Source organism: Equus asinus, chromosome 2 (genome assembly GCF_041296235.1).
Source record: "Equus asinus isolate D_3611 breed Donkey chromosome 2, EquAss-T2T_v2, whole genome shotgun sequence".
In the NCBI taxonomy this organism is placed as follows: Eukaryota; Metazoa; Chordata; class Mammalia; order Perissodactyla; family Equidae; genus Equus; species Equus asinus.
Window position 1 is genome coordinate 58,712,302 of NC_091791.1, and position 14,356 is coordinate 58,726,657.

The following is a 14,356-nucleotide window of genomic DNA, read 5'->3' on the forward strand; positions in this document are numbered from 1 at the left end:
CATTGTAGGGTGTTCAGCAGCATCCCTAGCCTCTACTCACTAGAGACCAGAAGTGGCCTCCCAGTTGGAACAATAAAAAATGTCTCCAGGGGCCGGCCCGGTGGCTGGGTGGTTAAGTTCGCGCGCTCCGCTTCGGTGGCCCAGGGTTTCACCGGTTTGGATCCTGGGCACGGACATGGCACTGCTCATCAAGCCATGCTGAGGCGGCATCCCATATGCCACAACTAGAAGGACCCACAACTAAAAACACACAACTATGTACAGGGGGGCTTTGGGGAGAAAAAGGAAAAATAAAAAAACTTTTAAAAAATGTCTCCAGATATTGCCAACCATCCCTTGGGGGCGCAGAATGGCCCCCGGTTGAGAAACCCTGTTCCAGCAGGGACAGAGTGACAGTCGCTGTTAGTCACCCCAGCTCCGAGGAGAGCCTGGGATGCACAGCATCTGTCCTGGCAGAATGGGTGGGTTGGCACGTGGCAGAGCCAAGTGACAGGCGGTCAGCTGCAGGCGGCCTGGCAGCAGGCACCAGGAGGCGTGAGTGGGGGCTAGGACCCCAGCTGCTGGAAGCCCAGCGGTCATGCAGGGTCAGATCTCGGCTCACATAGTGTTGAACCCATCATACCCTGTGGCTCTTTACTTCCCTGTCCAGGACCAGGACTGGATCCAGGGTCTGGACAAGGCCGAGCCCTCCAGGGCTGGGGGAGGGGGGTTCTCTGCCCACATTAGAAGGGTGTGGGCCTGAGGGCCAGGCTGCACTCCACCCCTGATGACCTTCATGACCTCTAGCTGGAGTACACAGGCTTCCAGATAAGAGAGCCCTGGATCAAATCCAGGCTCTGCTATATGGAAATCAAACCTAAAAAACCCAGGATGCTGCCATTTAAGATGGGGAGACCACCTTAGGCAGGTTGCTTAACCTCTGAGCTCAGGTTCCTCATCTGTGATACCAGGGTGACAATGCCCGCTTCACGTGACTGTTGCAGGATTAAATGCGCTGTTACAGTGCCTGCACTTGGCATGCCCCCTGCCGCATATCAGCCCTCTGTGAATGCTGTTGGTTGATTGAATGAATGGGTCCTCCTGTAGCAAACCTTTCTCCCTTAAATCCTTTTGTCCGTTTTAGTTCTCTTCTCTGGAATTTCTCCAGCTTTCTAACATAGGAAGCTGTTGACTTCTCAACGGGAGGAAATGAGTTATTCAGCTCTGTGTCACTAGAAGTGAGCATGAGGCCTGGTAGATATGAGGTGCTTAAAAAATTAAGTTTTCCTTCCTCAAAGGGCAATGACTGTGCCTTATTCACCTCTGTATAGCCATAGCCCAGCACAGCGGCTGGCACACTGCAGGCAATCATTAAGTGTTTGTTGAATGAATGAATGAATGAACATCCAAAAAACGGTGAAGAAAGGCATGGCCCAGAACATGGCCCCAGGACTCCTCCTAGGAGCCCATTCCTACGCATCCTGTTAGGAGGAACATGGCCGGCCACTCAGAGGAGGTCAACCAAACCCCGGGAAGGATAGCAGTCTCTTCACAGAGGCAGTGGGTGACAGACGTCAGGCAGAAGGAAGAAGGTCTCAGGCAGAACCTCTGCACCCTGGGCCGCTATGAGGCCCTTCCCTGGGAGCTGCACTGTAGTGTGCTCTGCTCGCCCCAAGGACTGGGATGGTCTCCATAATTCTCCCTGTTGCGGCGGCCAGGGGTGGAGTCGAGGTGTTTTCCTCTACCCTCAGGGTTGGCGGTGTGGGCTGCACCTCTGCAGGGGTCAAGTATGTAGGCCACGAGAGACAGAGTGGTTTGTTAGGAAGACCCATGGCTGGGGAGTCAGCAGGAGTCCTGGATTCTGGCCCATCCCTGTCACCCACCACACAGTGGCCCTGTGTGTTCACTACCCTCCCTGGGCCTCTGTTTCCCCATCTGTACAGTGGGGACTTGGTGATGCCTTGGGGTGACTCTGTCCTTTGGTGCCTGGCCAGGGCAACAAATCAGTCAACAGCCATGTTCCTGAGCATAACCAAGTGGCCCACACAGGAGACCAACCAATGACATCAAGGCACTGCTGGATTTCACAAAACCATCAGCTCTCTAGCCGCCTGAGAGCCACTGGGCATTGAACACAGTGTCTGGTGAAGCGCCTGGTCTGAAATACAGAGGCCTGCTGAGAGCTGGCAGGGCAGGGCAACAGTCACTGTTCCAAGGGGCCTGAAGGTTTTCCAGGGGACTCCTGAGGATCATCGTTGACAGAGGGAGAATGTGATAGAAAAAGTCTTTTTTTCCTGACTCCCCCATTTCTCTTCCCCTTTCTAAGCACAGAATCAGCTAACAGATAGGGGCGCTTTCCAGTTGCTGAAGTCTGTGTGAGTGACAGGTGGGGGATGCTAGCCTAGAAAAGCTTGACAGAGCCTGATTCCCTTGCATAAGAAAGAGGAGCTCCTAAAAGAGAGGTGGGAGGGTTGTGTCTCAAGAGAGGAGCCAGAGGCTGAAACACAGGCGTCCGAGCCTCCGAGAGAGGCGTGGAGAGGCAGCGGGTCTGCGGGCGATTTCAGGGTGGGGTGAGTTGCTTTGTGAGTGACAGGCATGAGCCGAGGCTCTGTAGTGAAGAGCCTTGGGGGAGTAGCTCAGGCTTCCTGTGCCTCAGTTTCTTCATCTGCAAAGTGCGGATGGTAGAACCTTGTCCATAATGGAAAACACTTAGAATTGTGCCTGGCGTGCAGTGAAGACCTCAGAGGTGTGTGCAGTGGCGATGATGGTGGTGATGACATAAAACCCTTGAAATCTCCAGTAGAATTTATATCACTTAGGGGTGGACCCGGCAGATGGCTTTCTGGGGACCCTGCTGAGTGGCTTGTCCCTTGTCAGCTGCCCACCTGCGTCTGGGGTTCCTCATGCAACCGAGACAGCCAACAGCAGGCAGGGCCGTCACCAGAGCTCCACTATGGCACAGGAGCCCCCCCCAAGCCTGCAGCACTGGGAGCCAGGGCCCTGTCAGGCGGCGGGTGGGGGCATCTGCCCTCTATGTGGCTGAACCATCCAAAAGTTGCCATGGGCTGAATTTTGTCACCAGCCTGCTTCTCACGAGGACACTTCCCCCAGCCGGAGGCACAGACTTGCCAGCTGGACTGGCCTCGGGCAAGCTGCACTGGGGGGATATTTTCAGATTCTGGGTGACATTCCCCTGCCGCTCAGCCTAATGGGTCCCAGATGCTCCCCTCTTCCCTCAGCCTCCCTCCCTCTCGCTGTTCTGAAACCCTGTGTACAGGCCTGCGGCCCGCCTGGGGCCTCCTCGCCCAGTCACTACACCTCTTGACTTATTTTTTTTTAATTTAAAACATTTTGTTCCCCCTTAATGGGATGGCTTGACAGAGGCCAGCATGAAAGAGGCCGTTTCCTCCTGGATTGGGACCAGGACAGCGAAGCAGGCAGAGGAAGGCGGGGAGAAGGAAGCTGGCTTTGGGAACGTGAGGGGCGAGGGGAAACAGAAGGAGTCTTTATTGGCCGAGCATGAAAGAAGCAACAGGAGGAGCAGCTGTGTTAACGCGGCCAGGTCGCGGGGGGCTGGGCGGAGGCACCGGGCCCAGCTGGGAATCCCGCAGCCGGGCTCCGTGACTCACGCTCTGCAGACCTCCACACACTGCACTGTCACAATCTACCTCCCTCCCACCCGTCCTCCAGCCCCTTTTGCAGAACATTTGAATTTGGCTGTTGTCAGTAATGAGATGGGGCTGTTGCTGAGGCCTCTGGGAGGGAGAGGGGAGAGTGGACGCACCAGGAGAAAAGGAGAGACAGGCGTGGAGGGAGGGGAGCTGGCACGCAGTGGTGGCCGGTGGCCGTGAGGAGAGGTAGGGGCAGCAGACGGGGAGGGCAGAAATGCCTGACTCACAGCTTAACAGAAACCAGGACAGGCCTGGAGACCTTGGGCGGGGACCCCGTGAGAAAGCTCACTCTGTCCCCTCTGCTTCCTGCCTGTTTCCCACTGCATCTCATCTCGTGCAAGCGTGAGCGGGCCGCGAGCCTGCTCACCATCAACATCCCTTTAGCTTCTGTGACCCTTTTGAGCTTTCGCCACATGCCTTGGCGCCCCCTGCCCCCCCGTTCTGCAAAGCAACCATGTACCCCAGCTGGGTGGGTCCCCAAGAGCCCGTCTCGTGGGGCGGGAAGCTGAGGCGTGGAGGGCATTGTCGGGGAGGCTGGGGCCGCAGCTGGGCTGCGCCTGGGGCCCAGACCTCTGGATTTCTCATCCAATAATGAAAATATGGAGATGAAATAAAGGGGGAAGAGATTATATTGGTGAAAGTGGGCCAAGAAAATACAAACTTCGAAGACAGATGGAAACCCCTCAGCTGAAGAATTCTTGGACGCTGCTTCTCAGGCAGCCCCCTCGTCCTCTCTGACCCTGGCATTTTCTCTCTCTCTTTCAGGACCTCCTGTAAGTAACTCCAGTGCAGCCCGGTCTCCCACGTCTGAAAGGCCTTGCTCCCTGCTGGTAACGGGCCCTGGGTGGGGGGCTGACGACTGGCCCCGCTGTCTTCCCGGGGAGCCCCGCATCCTCCGCAGAAGGCTGCGGGCTCCCCCCAGAATGTTGGCGTGAGGACGGAGGCTGCGATTTTGCTTTCCACCCACCTCTGCACCCCTCCAGGGCCAGACAACAGCTATTCCCAGGGCAAAGCAGGTCCGATTTCAATCTGAAAGGCTGGCTCGCCGCTTTGTTAGCCCAGCTCCTTTGTCCCCCAAAGAAGCAACTGGAGTCAAAGAAGCACCAGGTATTAGAAAGAAGGAAGAGATCGTCTGTACTCAGTTCTGGTCCTTGAGAGGTCTCCTGCCATTCAGTAAACAGGTCAGTGAGCGGGTCCAGGTGTGGACTGCTCCTGAGAACATGATGTCCACACTGCTGTGTAGGCAGCTCCGTTCCGGCCAAGTCACTTGGGGTAGGTGATTGTTGTTGTTATTGGTGGTGGTTTAATGTAAGAGAGAAGTGTCAGCGGGTTAAACTGGGAGACAACACAAATTACAGGCAGCACGAGAGGCTCCTTTCCCCGGCGTCGCCTACAGTCCAGGGTGGGGCGGGAGCCAAGTCGTTTCCAGAGAACCTGAGAAGAGCCCGAGGACTGTCTCCCTGAGGTAATGGGTCCAGAGAGCGGGAGCGCCTCTTCTTTGAGGACAGCATTTGATATCCCAACAAAAGACCCGGAGGTCGCCGCGGGAGCTGGGACTGGAGTTGAAAGGCCCAGCCCTCTGCATCAGATCTTTCTCAGGTTCCCAAAAGCAGCCTGTCATCATCCTGTCCTCAGAGAAGTCGTTTCCTTAGTGGTTTTCCTCCTGATCTGTACCTGCGAGAGCAGCGGCCCAATCTGTAACGAGACCAGTCTTTACTATTCCATCCGTGTCCTGAAAGGTCTGTTGACCCCATGCCGTTGGTCCTGCCCAGCTGCCCAACTGCGAACTTACAGAGAGAGGAAGATCATGTCACTGCCTGAAAGGAGGGCGGATGATTTATCATGACATGTTTGGGATGTCAGCTCTCAATTCCTGTCATCCATCTTCCAAAATAAACTCCATCACGGGGAACTTCGACAGACCACCTGCTGCAAATGGTCTGCTTTTCCCCTTCTTTTCTGACAAAGCCAAAAAGAGTCCTCACCTCCCTCACTGAGAACTACCCCCCACCGCCCCCATACACCTCGTCCCCACAGCCAGGCTTCTGGGATAACCCGGCACCACCAGCTCTAGGTCCCTGCCTGAGTTGAGGGTCTGCCCTCACCAAGGACGTCATGTTCTGAGAGCTTCTGCTGGCCTCACCCAGGACCGTGCTGGGAGCTCTGCAGTGCAGGAGCAAATGAGAGGCAAAGGACATGAGCCTCTCCTCACCATGCTGCCCACCTGGCCACCGCCCAGCCATGGAGTGAAGGCAGAAATCACAAGGCAGGAGGAGGAGCAAACGGGAAGCTGGCCAGGGTGGGACTCATCTCCTAGCCCTGTTCTCTCTGCTTCCTGCAAAGTAAGAATGCTCTTGGCCAGACGTGAGGGATGGACAGATGGCAGCTGGTGGCAATGCCTGTCTGCTTTCCTCTGGGTATAGCTCAGGGGCTCCTTCTGAGGCAGTTCTGTCCTCCAGTTGAAAGACCTAGGGTCCTATGGGCACAAGGACAGCCAGTGCCTAGAGAACACAACCAGGGAGGTGGATGTATGTGGCAGCAAGCATCATTTAAATGGTAGAAAATTCGTGGGCACCACTGCCCCACACCTCAAGCCCCTGGCAGACAGTACTGATCAATTAGGAGGCTTCTTAACGTAATGCTTTACTCAGTTGCTGCCAATCCACTGGAGTCAGCACTCAAGCTGTTGGCCGTCCCTGCACTAGATTTAAGGGAGAGGTTCTTAATCATGGGAACTGTGAGACTGAAACAGGTGACCAAGGGAACTAGGGATGTCTCTTTCTCCAGCAGAATACAGGGGAACACATGATGTCCAGCTGCCAGGTTGAATGTGACCCTTGCTGAAATCCTAGCTAACACTGATTATGTGTCAGGCACCATTGTGTTTCTGTGGAGGCGATGTCATAGCATGACTACAAGCCAGACCACCTGGGTCCAAATCCTGGTTCTGTCCCTTCTGGCTGTGTGCTCTTCTAGCTCCATGCCTCAGTTTCCTCATCTGTAAAATGGGGATAGTAATAGTATCTGCCTCATCCAGGTGTTGTGGGGAATATATATATATAGTTATCTTTGTGTATATGTATACACACAAATTTGTGTATATATGTCTATAATTTTTTCTGTTTAGAATATATTAACTCATTTAAATCCTAAAAACAGAAGGCTTCCCCTAGATGATCCCCAAAGATTCTGACAAGCCTTTAATTTTAAGGAGGAAATTATTATTCTCTGAATTTTCACTAATTAATTTATTATTTCATTTATTTCTACCCCACCTTATTCCAAGAAACATTTTGGGATGATTTACAAACTAGGTAAGGAAACAGTGGAGGGGGTGGAAAGCAGAGATAGGAAAACAAGGGGAATCCAGACTGACACACAACGACATCCTGAGCAGAAGAGCCATGGCCTTGGCTTCGAGCTTCCTGGTGGTCAGAGCAAAGAGGAAAGCAGGGCTGTTGCGAGAGTCAGGCTGCAGGAAGGTAGGAGTGCCCCTGGCCTTTGGGCGAAGCACAGCTTTTTCTGGGACTGAGACCCCAGAGAAGTTCCTCCTGTGCGGGTGATGTAGGTAAACGTCCCTTCTGTCCCTATGCGAGGTAGACCCACCGTGTTGGGTTGGGATCCCTCGCAGGCCCGTCCCCTTCCCTGGGATGGAGGGAGGAGGCTGCCCTACTTCTTGGCTTGCTCCCTGGTGGCGTCAGGGCCGGGCAGTTTAGAAGTGACAGGAACAGGGTGTTGGCTCAGCGCTAAAGCTCTGGTTTAAGGGGGATCCTCATTGCTGAGCTATCTTTGTGGGGCCTGGAAAGAAGGAGGCCCAGCCCCAGGTTCATGGCATCACCCTCAGTTCATTCATTCACAAATAGGAATTAAGGAACTCCTTAGGGCTCAGCACTCCTCAAGGCACTGGGAGCACATCCATGAACAAAACGGAAAGATCCCTTCCTCGGGAGTTCATGTCCTGGTGATGTGGGGGCAAAGTCCGGCAGAGTGAAGGCAGCCCTGAGGGCCAGTGCTCAGCATTCCCCAAGGATCCCTGACTGAGCCCGAGCTTGGTTCTCTGGGGGAGTCCTGCACCACCGCCTCAGGGATGCTCAGGACCAGGGAGAGAGGGAGTGACTGATTCCTGGGCTGCCCGCATTTGCCGCAGCAGCCTTGCAGCAGCTGGCCTCTCTCCTGCGAACACCAAAACCCACCCTGGCTCTGCCCTGGGTTTATGGGAAGAGCAGGATGTCTGGAAGGAGACAAACCACACCCAATAGCACAGTCTCTGGAGGGAGAGACCGAGACCGGCTCTGTGCCCCTCGGCCAGTCCTCCTCTCTTCTAAGAATCGTAATAGCTAGCATTTATCTAGCACTTGCTGTATGCCAGCCCCTGTGCTGAGTGCTTTCCATACATTATCTCATTTAATCCTAGGAGATAGATATGATTGTTCTCCCATTTACAAGATGAGGAAACTGAGATACAGGGAGGCCAAGCAACTTGCTTAAAGTCACAAACTAGTAAGTGGCAGAGCCGGGATCCGAGCCCAGGCCAGCTGACTCCAGAGCCTGTGCTCTTAGCTAAATACTCTTGTCTCCCTTTCCAAGACCCCCATCTCTCCTGGACCTCGTGCCCAGGCCAGGCCAGGGTTGGGGCTCGGCTCTAGAAGCTCTCTCCAGGTGTTTCCTCTGCCTCTGCAAGGTGCTCCATGGCACCCTGTGAGGCAGCTCTTAGAGCGGTTTCCCAGCCTCCCTCTTGTATCAGATCCATCTGGAAGTTGGGGGCCAGTGCTAAAAAGACATGACTTTCTCAGAATTTGCTTGTTTCCTGAGCTCTCCTATGCATGTTGCTATGATGATAATTATTAGTACTAATGGTACATTTTGTTAAATATTTTCCTCTTTTCAGTGAGATTTCAGATCCGTTATATGGAGTCATTAGTTTATGCCCAGAATTGTACTAGCCAGGAGTACCAGAGTTACGAATCAAGGGTTTGAGAAAGATATCACCATGGTTGGTGAAGACAAGCTCCTGGAGCCACGCAGGGCACTAGGATGGGGTCCAGCCTCCTGCTCTTGCCCAGCGCTGACTCATCGTGGAGAGCATGATCTGAAGCTGGTTGGAGGTGTCAAAGGAAGGAAGTCCCACTGCCTCCCTCACCATCTCAATGGAAGGGAAGAGGCCCCCTGGGGATGCCCCCACCCTCTACCACCCCCTGCTCCATGGTCGTGTTCCAACAGCTCAGATGTGGCAGGTCCATCAGAGGCGTCCCGTGGCAGACCTGCTTCATCAGAGCAGGCATCTCCTGTGTGGCAGGACAGGGAAGACCAAGCCCTGACCCCCTCGGGCCCTTTCCCAGGTCAGGGCCAGCACACATGAGTGGTGGACAGAATATTGCAGTGAGTGAGGCAGAAAGGCCCAGAGAGAGGGGATGTGCTGGTGAGGCCTGCAGCCCTAATGATCCTTCAGTCATGAGGGACAGGGACATGGGAGGAGACATTCTCATCTTTCTGTTCCCTGCAGCTACCCTGGGCCTGGCTTGGAGGAAACTCCCCCACCAACTGCTTTTCTGAATGAGTGAATGAATGAATGAATGAATGAGTGCTAGAACTGAAAGGAAGCCTAGTGATCAAGGCCCTCCCTTCATTTTCTTCATAACATAACAGAGGCTCATAGAGCGCATGTGGCTCTAAGGTCACACAGCTGGCTAGGAGTGCGGATCCCTCAGGTGTTATGATACCCTGACCTTCATAAATTTCACTCTTTCCCCCTTTCTTTCAGGGTCCCACTGGAAGGCCTGGCCTCCCGGTAAGTTTTCATTTCTTCCTTCCTTTGCGCCTCTCGTGAGCTCTTTCTCAATCCAAGGACTGGCCAGGTTGGGTGGCTGCTTTTCTCCAGGTGCACCTGGGTGAGAGGCCTCTCTCCAGCATCTCTGACCTATAGCTGAGGGTGAAGCTTCTTGGTGCCCCTCCTGGGGCCCCAGGCAGGCCCTTCCAGTGCTGGACCTGACTTCCAGACTGGTGACCCTACAATGGGGGTCTGGAAGGGGAGCTAGCCCACTGGCTTACTGGGTATCCTTCTGCATACCAGCCTAGATTAAGACCACTATCCCCACTTCGGCCTATGCCTTCATAAGAGTACACTCAAAACCTTTGTTTTCCTCCCAGTTACCATTTCTGAATTCTAGAGAGGCTATGACAGGTAACCACGGAGGCTTTGGGACGAAAATAGAAATAATACGAATAGCCATTTCTTACTGAGACCTTAATGCATGCCAGGCTCTGTGCTCATCACTCTTCATACATCTGATTTGTTCAACAACTCAGGGAAGTGGGTGTTATTATGCCCATTTTATAGATGAGGATACTGAGACTCAGAGAGGTAAAACGCCTTGCCCAGTTGTCCAAGCTTCAGTGTAGACCTACTGGAGGCCTGTGTTATCACACACCGTTCCATGCTGCCGTTTCCTGTGGCCCACGCTCGACATTTGAGAACCATCTTTAAAGTCTTCAAAGACATTGCTCTGTGGGGTGTGACCTGGGGCATGGATGTGTTGAGTACTGGATCCCATGGGCCCTTGGACAGGTAATGACTCAGGCAAGATGCTGTAGTCAGTCAGAGGAGGAGGTGGGGTGTGGAGGGTGAGCCGGGGCTGGCACCAGGCTACCCTGTCTCCCTGAACTGAAGGCCACATCCATTCGATTCCAGACCCTTCTGTGCATCCCTCTTATCCCAATTACTCACCTTTTAGATGTGAATTATACTGTAACCTCTTGACTAATCCAACAGCTTCCAGAATTCACGTCCAACAGCGACTTTCTTAAGGAAAGGCATGTGGGAGAATGTTTAGCCTTGAAAATGGAAATTCTCCTAGTAAGTATGAGCCCCGAAGTGAAGGAGGATGGGTAAATAGGTCCCATGAAATCCAAGGAGGTGAAAAATCAGATGATGTGGGAACGTGGGCAGACTTTGTTTTTTTCTGACAACGTCCACCTTTAAAAAGCATTTGGGGGCAATTCACAGAACAGGGGCTGCTACGCGTGGTTTCCAGTCCCTGGCCATTCCATGCCTGTCCCTACCCTGAACATTTTATGGCCAGGACTGCAAAGAACATTAGTTTTAAAAAAGAAACGAGAAGCAACCAAAACACCCATCCTGCAATATCATTCAAAAGCCCGAGAGTGAGTGGGCCATGGGGATGTCACAGCCCATGTCCAGCAGGCCTGGTGGCCTCAGCAGGAAGGGCAGACCACCGATTCACCGGTCCTGGTCCTGCTCATGCTTCCACATGAAGGGACCTGGGAGTGACCCATGGAAAGATTTGCTGATGCTGGTCCCTTGTTGTGTGAAGTACCAACAGACTTATAAACCTGACTTGCCCGTGGCCTTCCTGGTCTTAGTACCCATAGATGCCATGTACGCAGCACTCACCAGGTGCCAGGCACTAGGGGTAAGCTTTCCAGAAACATCATCTCATGGCATCCTCCCAGCAGCCCCGGGAGAGAGATGCGGATGCTCAGGGAGGTTAAGGACACAGATCGATGCTTATAGCCAATGCTGCTGCCCTGCCACTCTTTCACAAAGCCTGAACTTTTTACTAAAGATGCCGTCGGTCTTGACAATGTACGGTAACAGGTGCCTAATTTCAGAGCCAATTGCTGTTCTCTGGTGCATCCACATACATCTTGAGATGCTAATTGTCCCTCAAGGCATTTTGCTTCAGTGGGGTCGGTAAATACAGAATCCCCCCAGAAATGCCCACACCCTTCATGGGAACCCACGAACCCAGCTCTCTCCTGCCCAGCGGGGTAGGACAAACATCATCTGATGTTCCACCCCCATTGCTTCCCGTCCTCCCAGGCTCCTAGCAAACCCCAGGCCCCACCCCAGATTTTATGATGTCTGCACACATATGATTGCAAAAAAATATTTTCTACCAAAAGGGGGAGGAACAAAACTTAATAAGCAGATTTCCGGAGTGAGAAGATGTAACCCCTGGCTATAAAACAAAGTGGTTCCTTCTGAGCGTCTGAAACTCGTGATGCAGCTGAATCCACATGGCTCACGGTCCTTCTTGTGGGTGCCGGGGGTGGCCGAGAGGAGAGAGGGTGGAGAAGGGCTCTGTCCACAACCCTCTCAGACAGAGGGTCCAGGGAGAGGCCAGGGAGTGTGGGCACTGCTCCCCAATCTGGCAAGACAGACCTAGGGAAGTGATTCACCCATCTGTCACATGGGATCTGCCACTCACCCTGCTCTGTGCCTTGAAGTCGAGCGTGACAAGGATTCGGCACATCCTAGCCATATTTGGGATGGATTGTGGCAACAGCAGTCTAAGGGAGAAAGGGCCTTGGACTCCTTATGAAACACATAGGGAAACTGAGGCCCAGGCTGGTGACCAGGCTCCTATGGTAGTGCTCTTTCCACAGCACCATGGCTGAGTGTGGATAGTGATAGGGATGGCTGCTTGCCAAACAGTCTGTGGGTGCTGAGTGGGCAAGTTCACCCACACAACACCTGGGCATCATCCCAGCTGGCCGTGCAAACCAGGTCTCGAGCACACAGCTAGCACATGAGGTCCTCTGCCTGCTGGCCCGGCTCAGCCACGTCTAATTGTTTCTGCCTCCTTCATCAGGGAGACAAAGGTGCCATTGGGATGCCTGGACGTGTGGTGAGTTGGTGCATTTGTACCTGCTTGGGTGGCCATTGCTTGCTTCTCTATGCTGGCCTGTCCTCCAAGCCATGGCAAGGTGTTGCCTACTCCAGCCCCGAGGAGGGAGCCAGACCACTCCCTTCCCCCACCCAAGTCTGCTTCAGAAAGGGACAGGTGAGGAGAAGGGAGGAAGTTTACTGCAGTCCTTCAGATCTTGAAATATGGCTTTCCTCTCCAGAGAGCTGCCATGGCAAAGCAAAAATCCAAGAAGTTGCATGAATAAAGCCCTTTGCCGATCACCTACTGGGTGACAGTGTGAGGCCTGAGCTCCTCTCGCCACCGAGAGGACTCCCACCCGCTCCACCGGCCCACCCTCAGATTTACGGCTGCTCCTGCCGCTATCCCCCAGCAAGAGCAGCGAAAGATGGCGAGAATTGCAACCATGAAATGCTCTAGGGGAACTGCAGTGGAGCCGGCTCAGCTCAGATGGGGCTTGCTTCCAGGCTGTGCCTCCAAATCCTCACCAGGAGGCTGGGAGTTAAAGCATTTAATGTTTCCTGCTGAAAAATTAAGGTGGCAAAAGGAGAAGGAGAAGGCTTGACAGGGAGAGCGCGTCTCAGAAATGGGAAGGCCGGCAATAGGCCTTGAGGCCCAGCACCAGTGTTTCCTGGTGGCTTCCAGCCTCCGAGGGGCCTAGAGAGGGCAGCACAGGCACCTGGTGGCAGCCTGAGGCTGTGGTGGTCTCGTGCAGGCCTCACCCCCAGCTTCCTCTAGGACATGGCCCAAGCTACGCTCCCATCTGACCCCTGACTGCCTGCCCACCAGCCATCAGCCTCCGCCTCCACCCGGCTCCCCATGCCCCTGACTACCCCCACGCCATCCTTCCATGTCACTCACATGCTTTGCCTCCTAACCTCACCTCCTGGCTGGTTGGCCTTCAGCCTGGGTGTGGCATCCTTGTGTGAGTTTGCGTGCCTGGTGTGGTGCTTGGAGAAAAGGCATCCAGATCAGAGCTGACACTTGAGAGTGCTAACCGTGTGCTGGGCATTGTGCTGAGACCTTGCCCACAGGAGCTCACGAGAACTGCACGAGGTAGTCACGGCTCCCACCCCCATTTTTCAGATGAGGAAACTGAGGCTCAGAAGTTAAGTGTCTTTCCCAAGGTCACATGGCCTTGGGAGGTGGCTGATCAGGGACTTTAATCCAGGCAGCCTGACTCCAGACCTGTGCCCTTGACCCTGACATTGCTACTCTCCGTCTCCCTCATTGGCATCACAGCTCTAAGGAGGGGCTGGTCCTTAGGGTGAAGCCACAGTGCCTAGGCCTGGGACCTGGGACATTTCAGAGGTTCAGGACAAGTGTTCCATGTCACAGAGCTTTGAGCTCCCCAGGGCTCAGCCAAGGGCTTTCTATCAAGACATGGGGGCTGGAGCCCTGGGCCACCCCGTGGCGGGCTCTCCCGCCACTTCCCAGACCACAGCCCTGTGGGGTTCCTGCTCCACTTCACTTCTCCAGCTCCAAACCCCAAGTCTCCTAAGCTGTCACTGGGTCCTTCCCTGTGTAGAGCAGGCACACGACGTTCATCCAGCCTTTCTCAGGGGCTGGCTGTGGGTGGACCTGAGCCAGGCATGCTCTCCACCATCACCCTCCAAGGTCTCGTTTTGTTGATGAGCGTGTTGAGACTCAGTTTGCCCAGGATAGCAATGGAGTTGGGTTTCGTACCCCAGCTGACTCCCAGACCCCAAAGTCCTTGCTCCTAATGCGTGAGCTTCAGGAGTCTCCACGCTGAGTGCAGCGGCCAGCCTTCGGGTGGGCTGCCGCCTCCCACCCTCCTTCTTGGGCTCTGTGGACATGACCCCCTGGAAAGTGGCCATTGGAGCCAGGTTCTGACCCACAGGGGTGGGGACAGGAGGAAGAGCCACAGGAGGTCTTTCCATTTCCTTCTACATCAGGCTATTTTCAAGCCACTTTGGGGCTTCCATGCTGCTTGTGCTATTTTAAATGTGTCAATGGACCCATTTGGCTACCCAGTAGGTGTCCTGGCATGAGCCGCCTGATAAGGATTAGAGCGGCCAG

At 54.2% G+C, this 14,356-nt stretch overlaps 1 protein-coding gene across 1 annotated transcript in view; it reads left to right on the forward strand.

Annotated features, from left to right (window-relative positions):
• The first annotated feature begins 4,329 nt into the window (after window positions 1-4,329).
• Window positions 4,330-14,356, forward strand: part of LOC106845021 (collagen alpha-1(XIII) chain) — an 87,875-nt gene continuing 77,848 nt past the window's right edge. Inside the window, exons 1-3 of the mRNA XM_070489286.1 lie at window positions 4,330-4,423; window positions 9,412-9,438; window positions 12,263-12,298. Of these exons, the coding sequence (XP_070345387.1) occupies window positions 12,284-12,298 (15 nt within the window). The 5' untranslated portion in view covers window positions 4,330-4,423; window positions 9,412-9,438; window positions 12,263-12,283. The remainder of the gene's footprint in view (window positions 4,424-9,411; window positions 9,439-12,262; window positions 12,299-14,356) is intronic.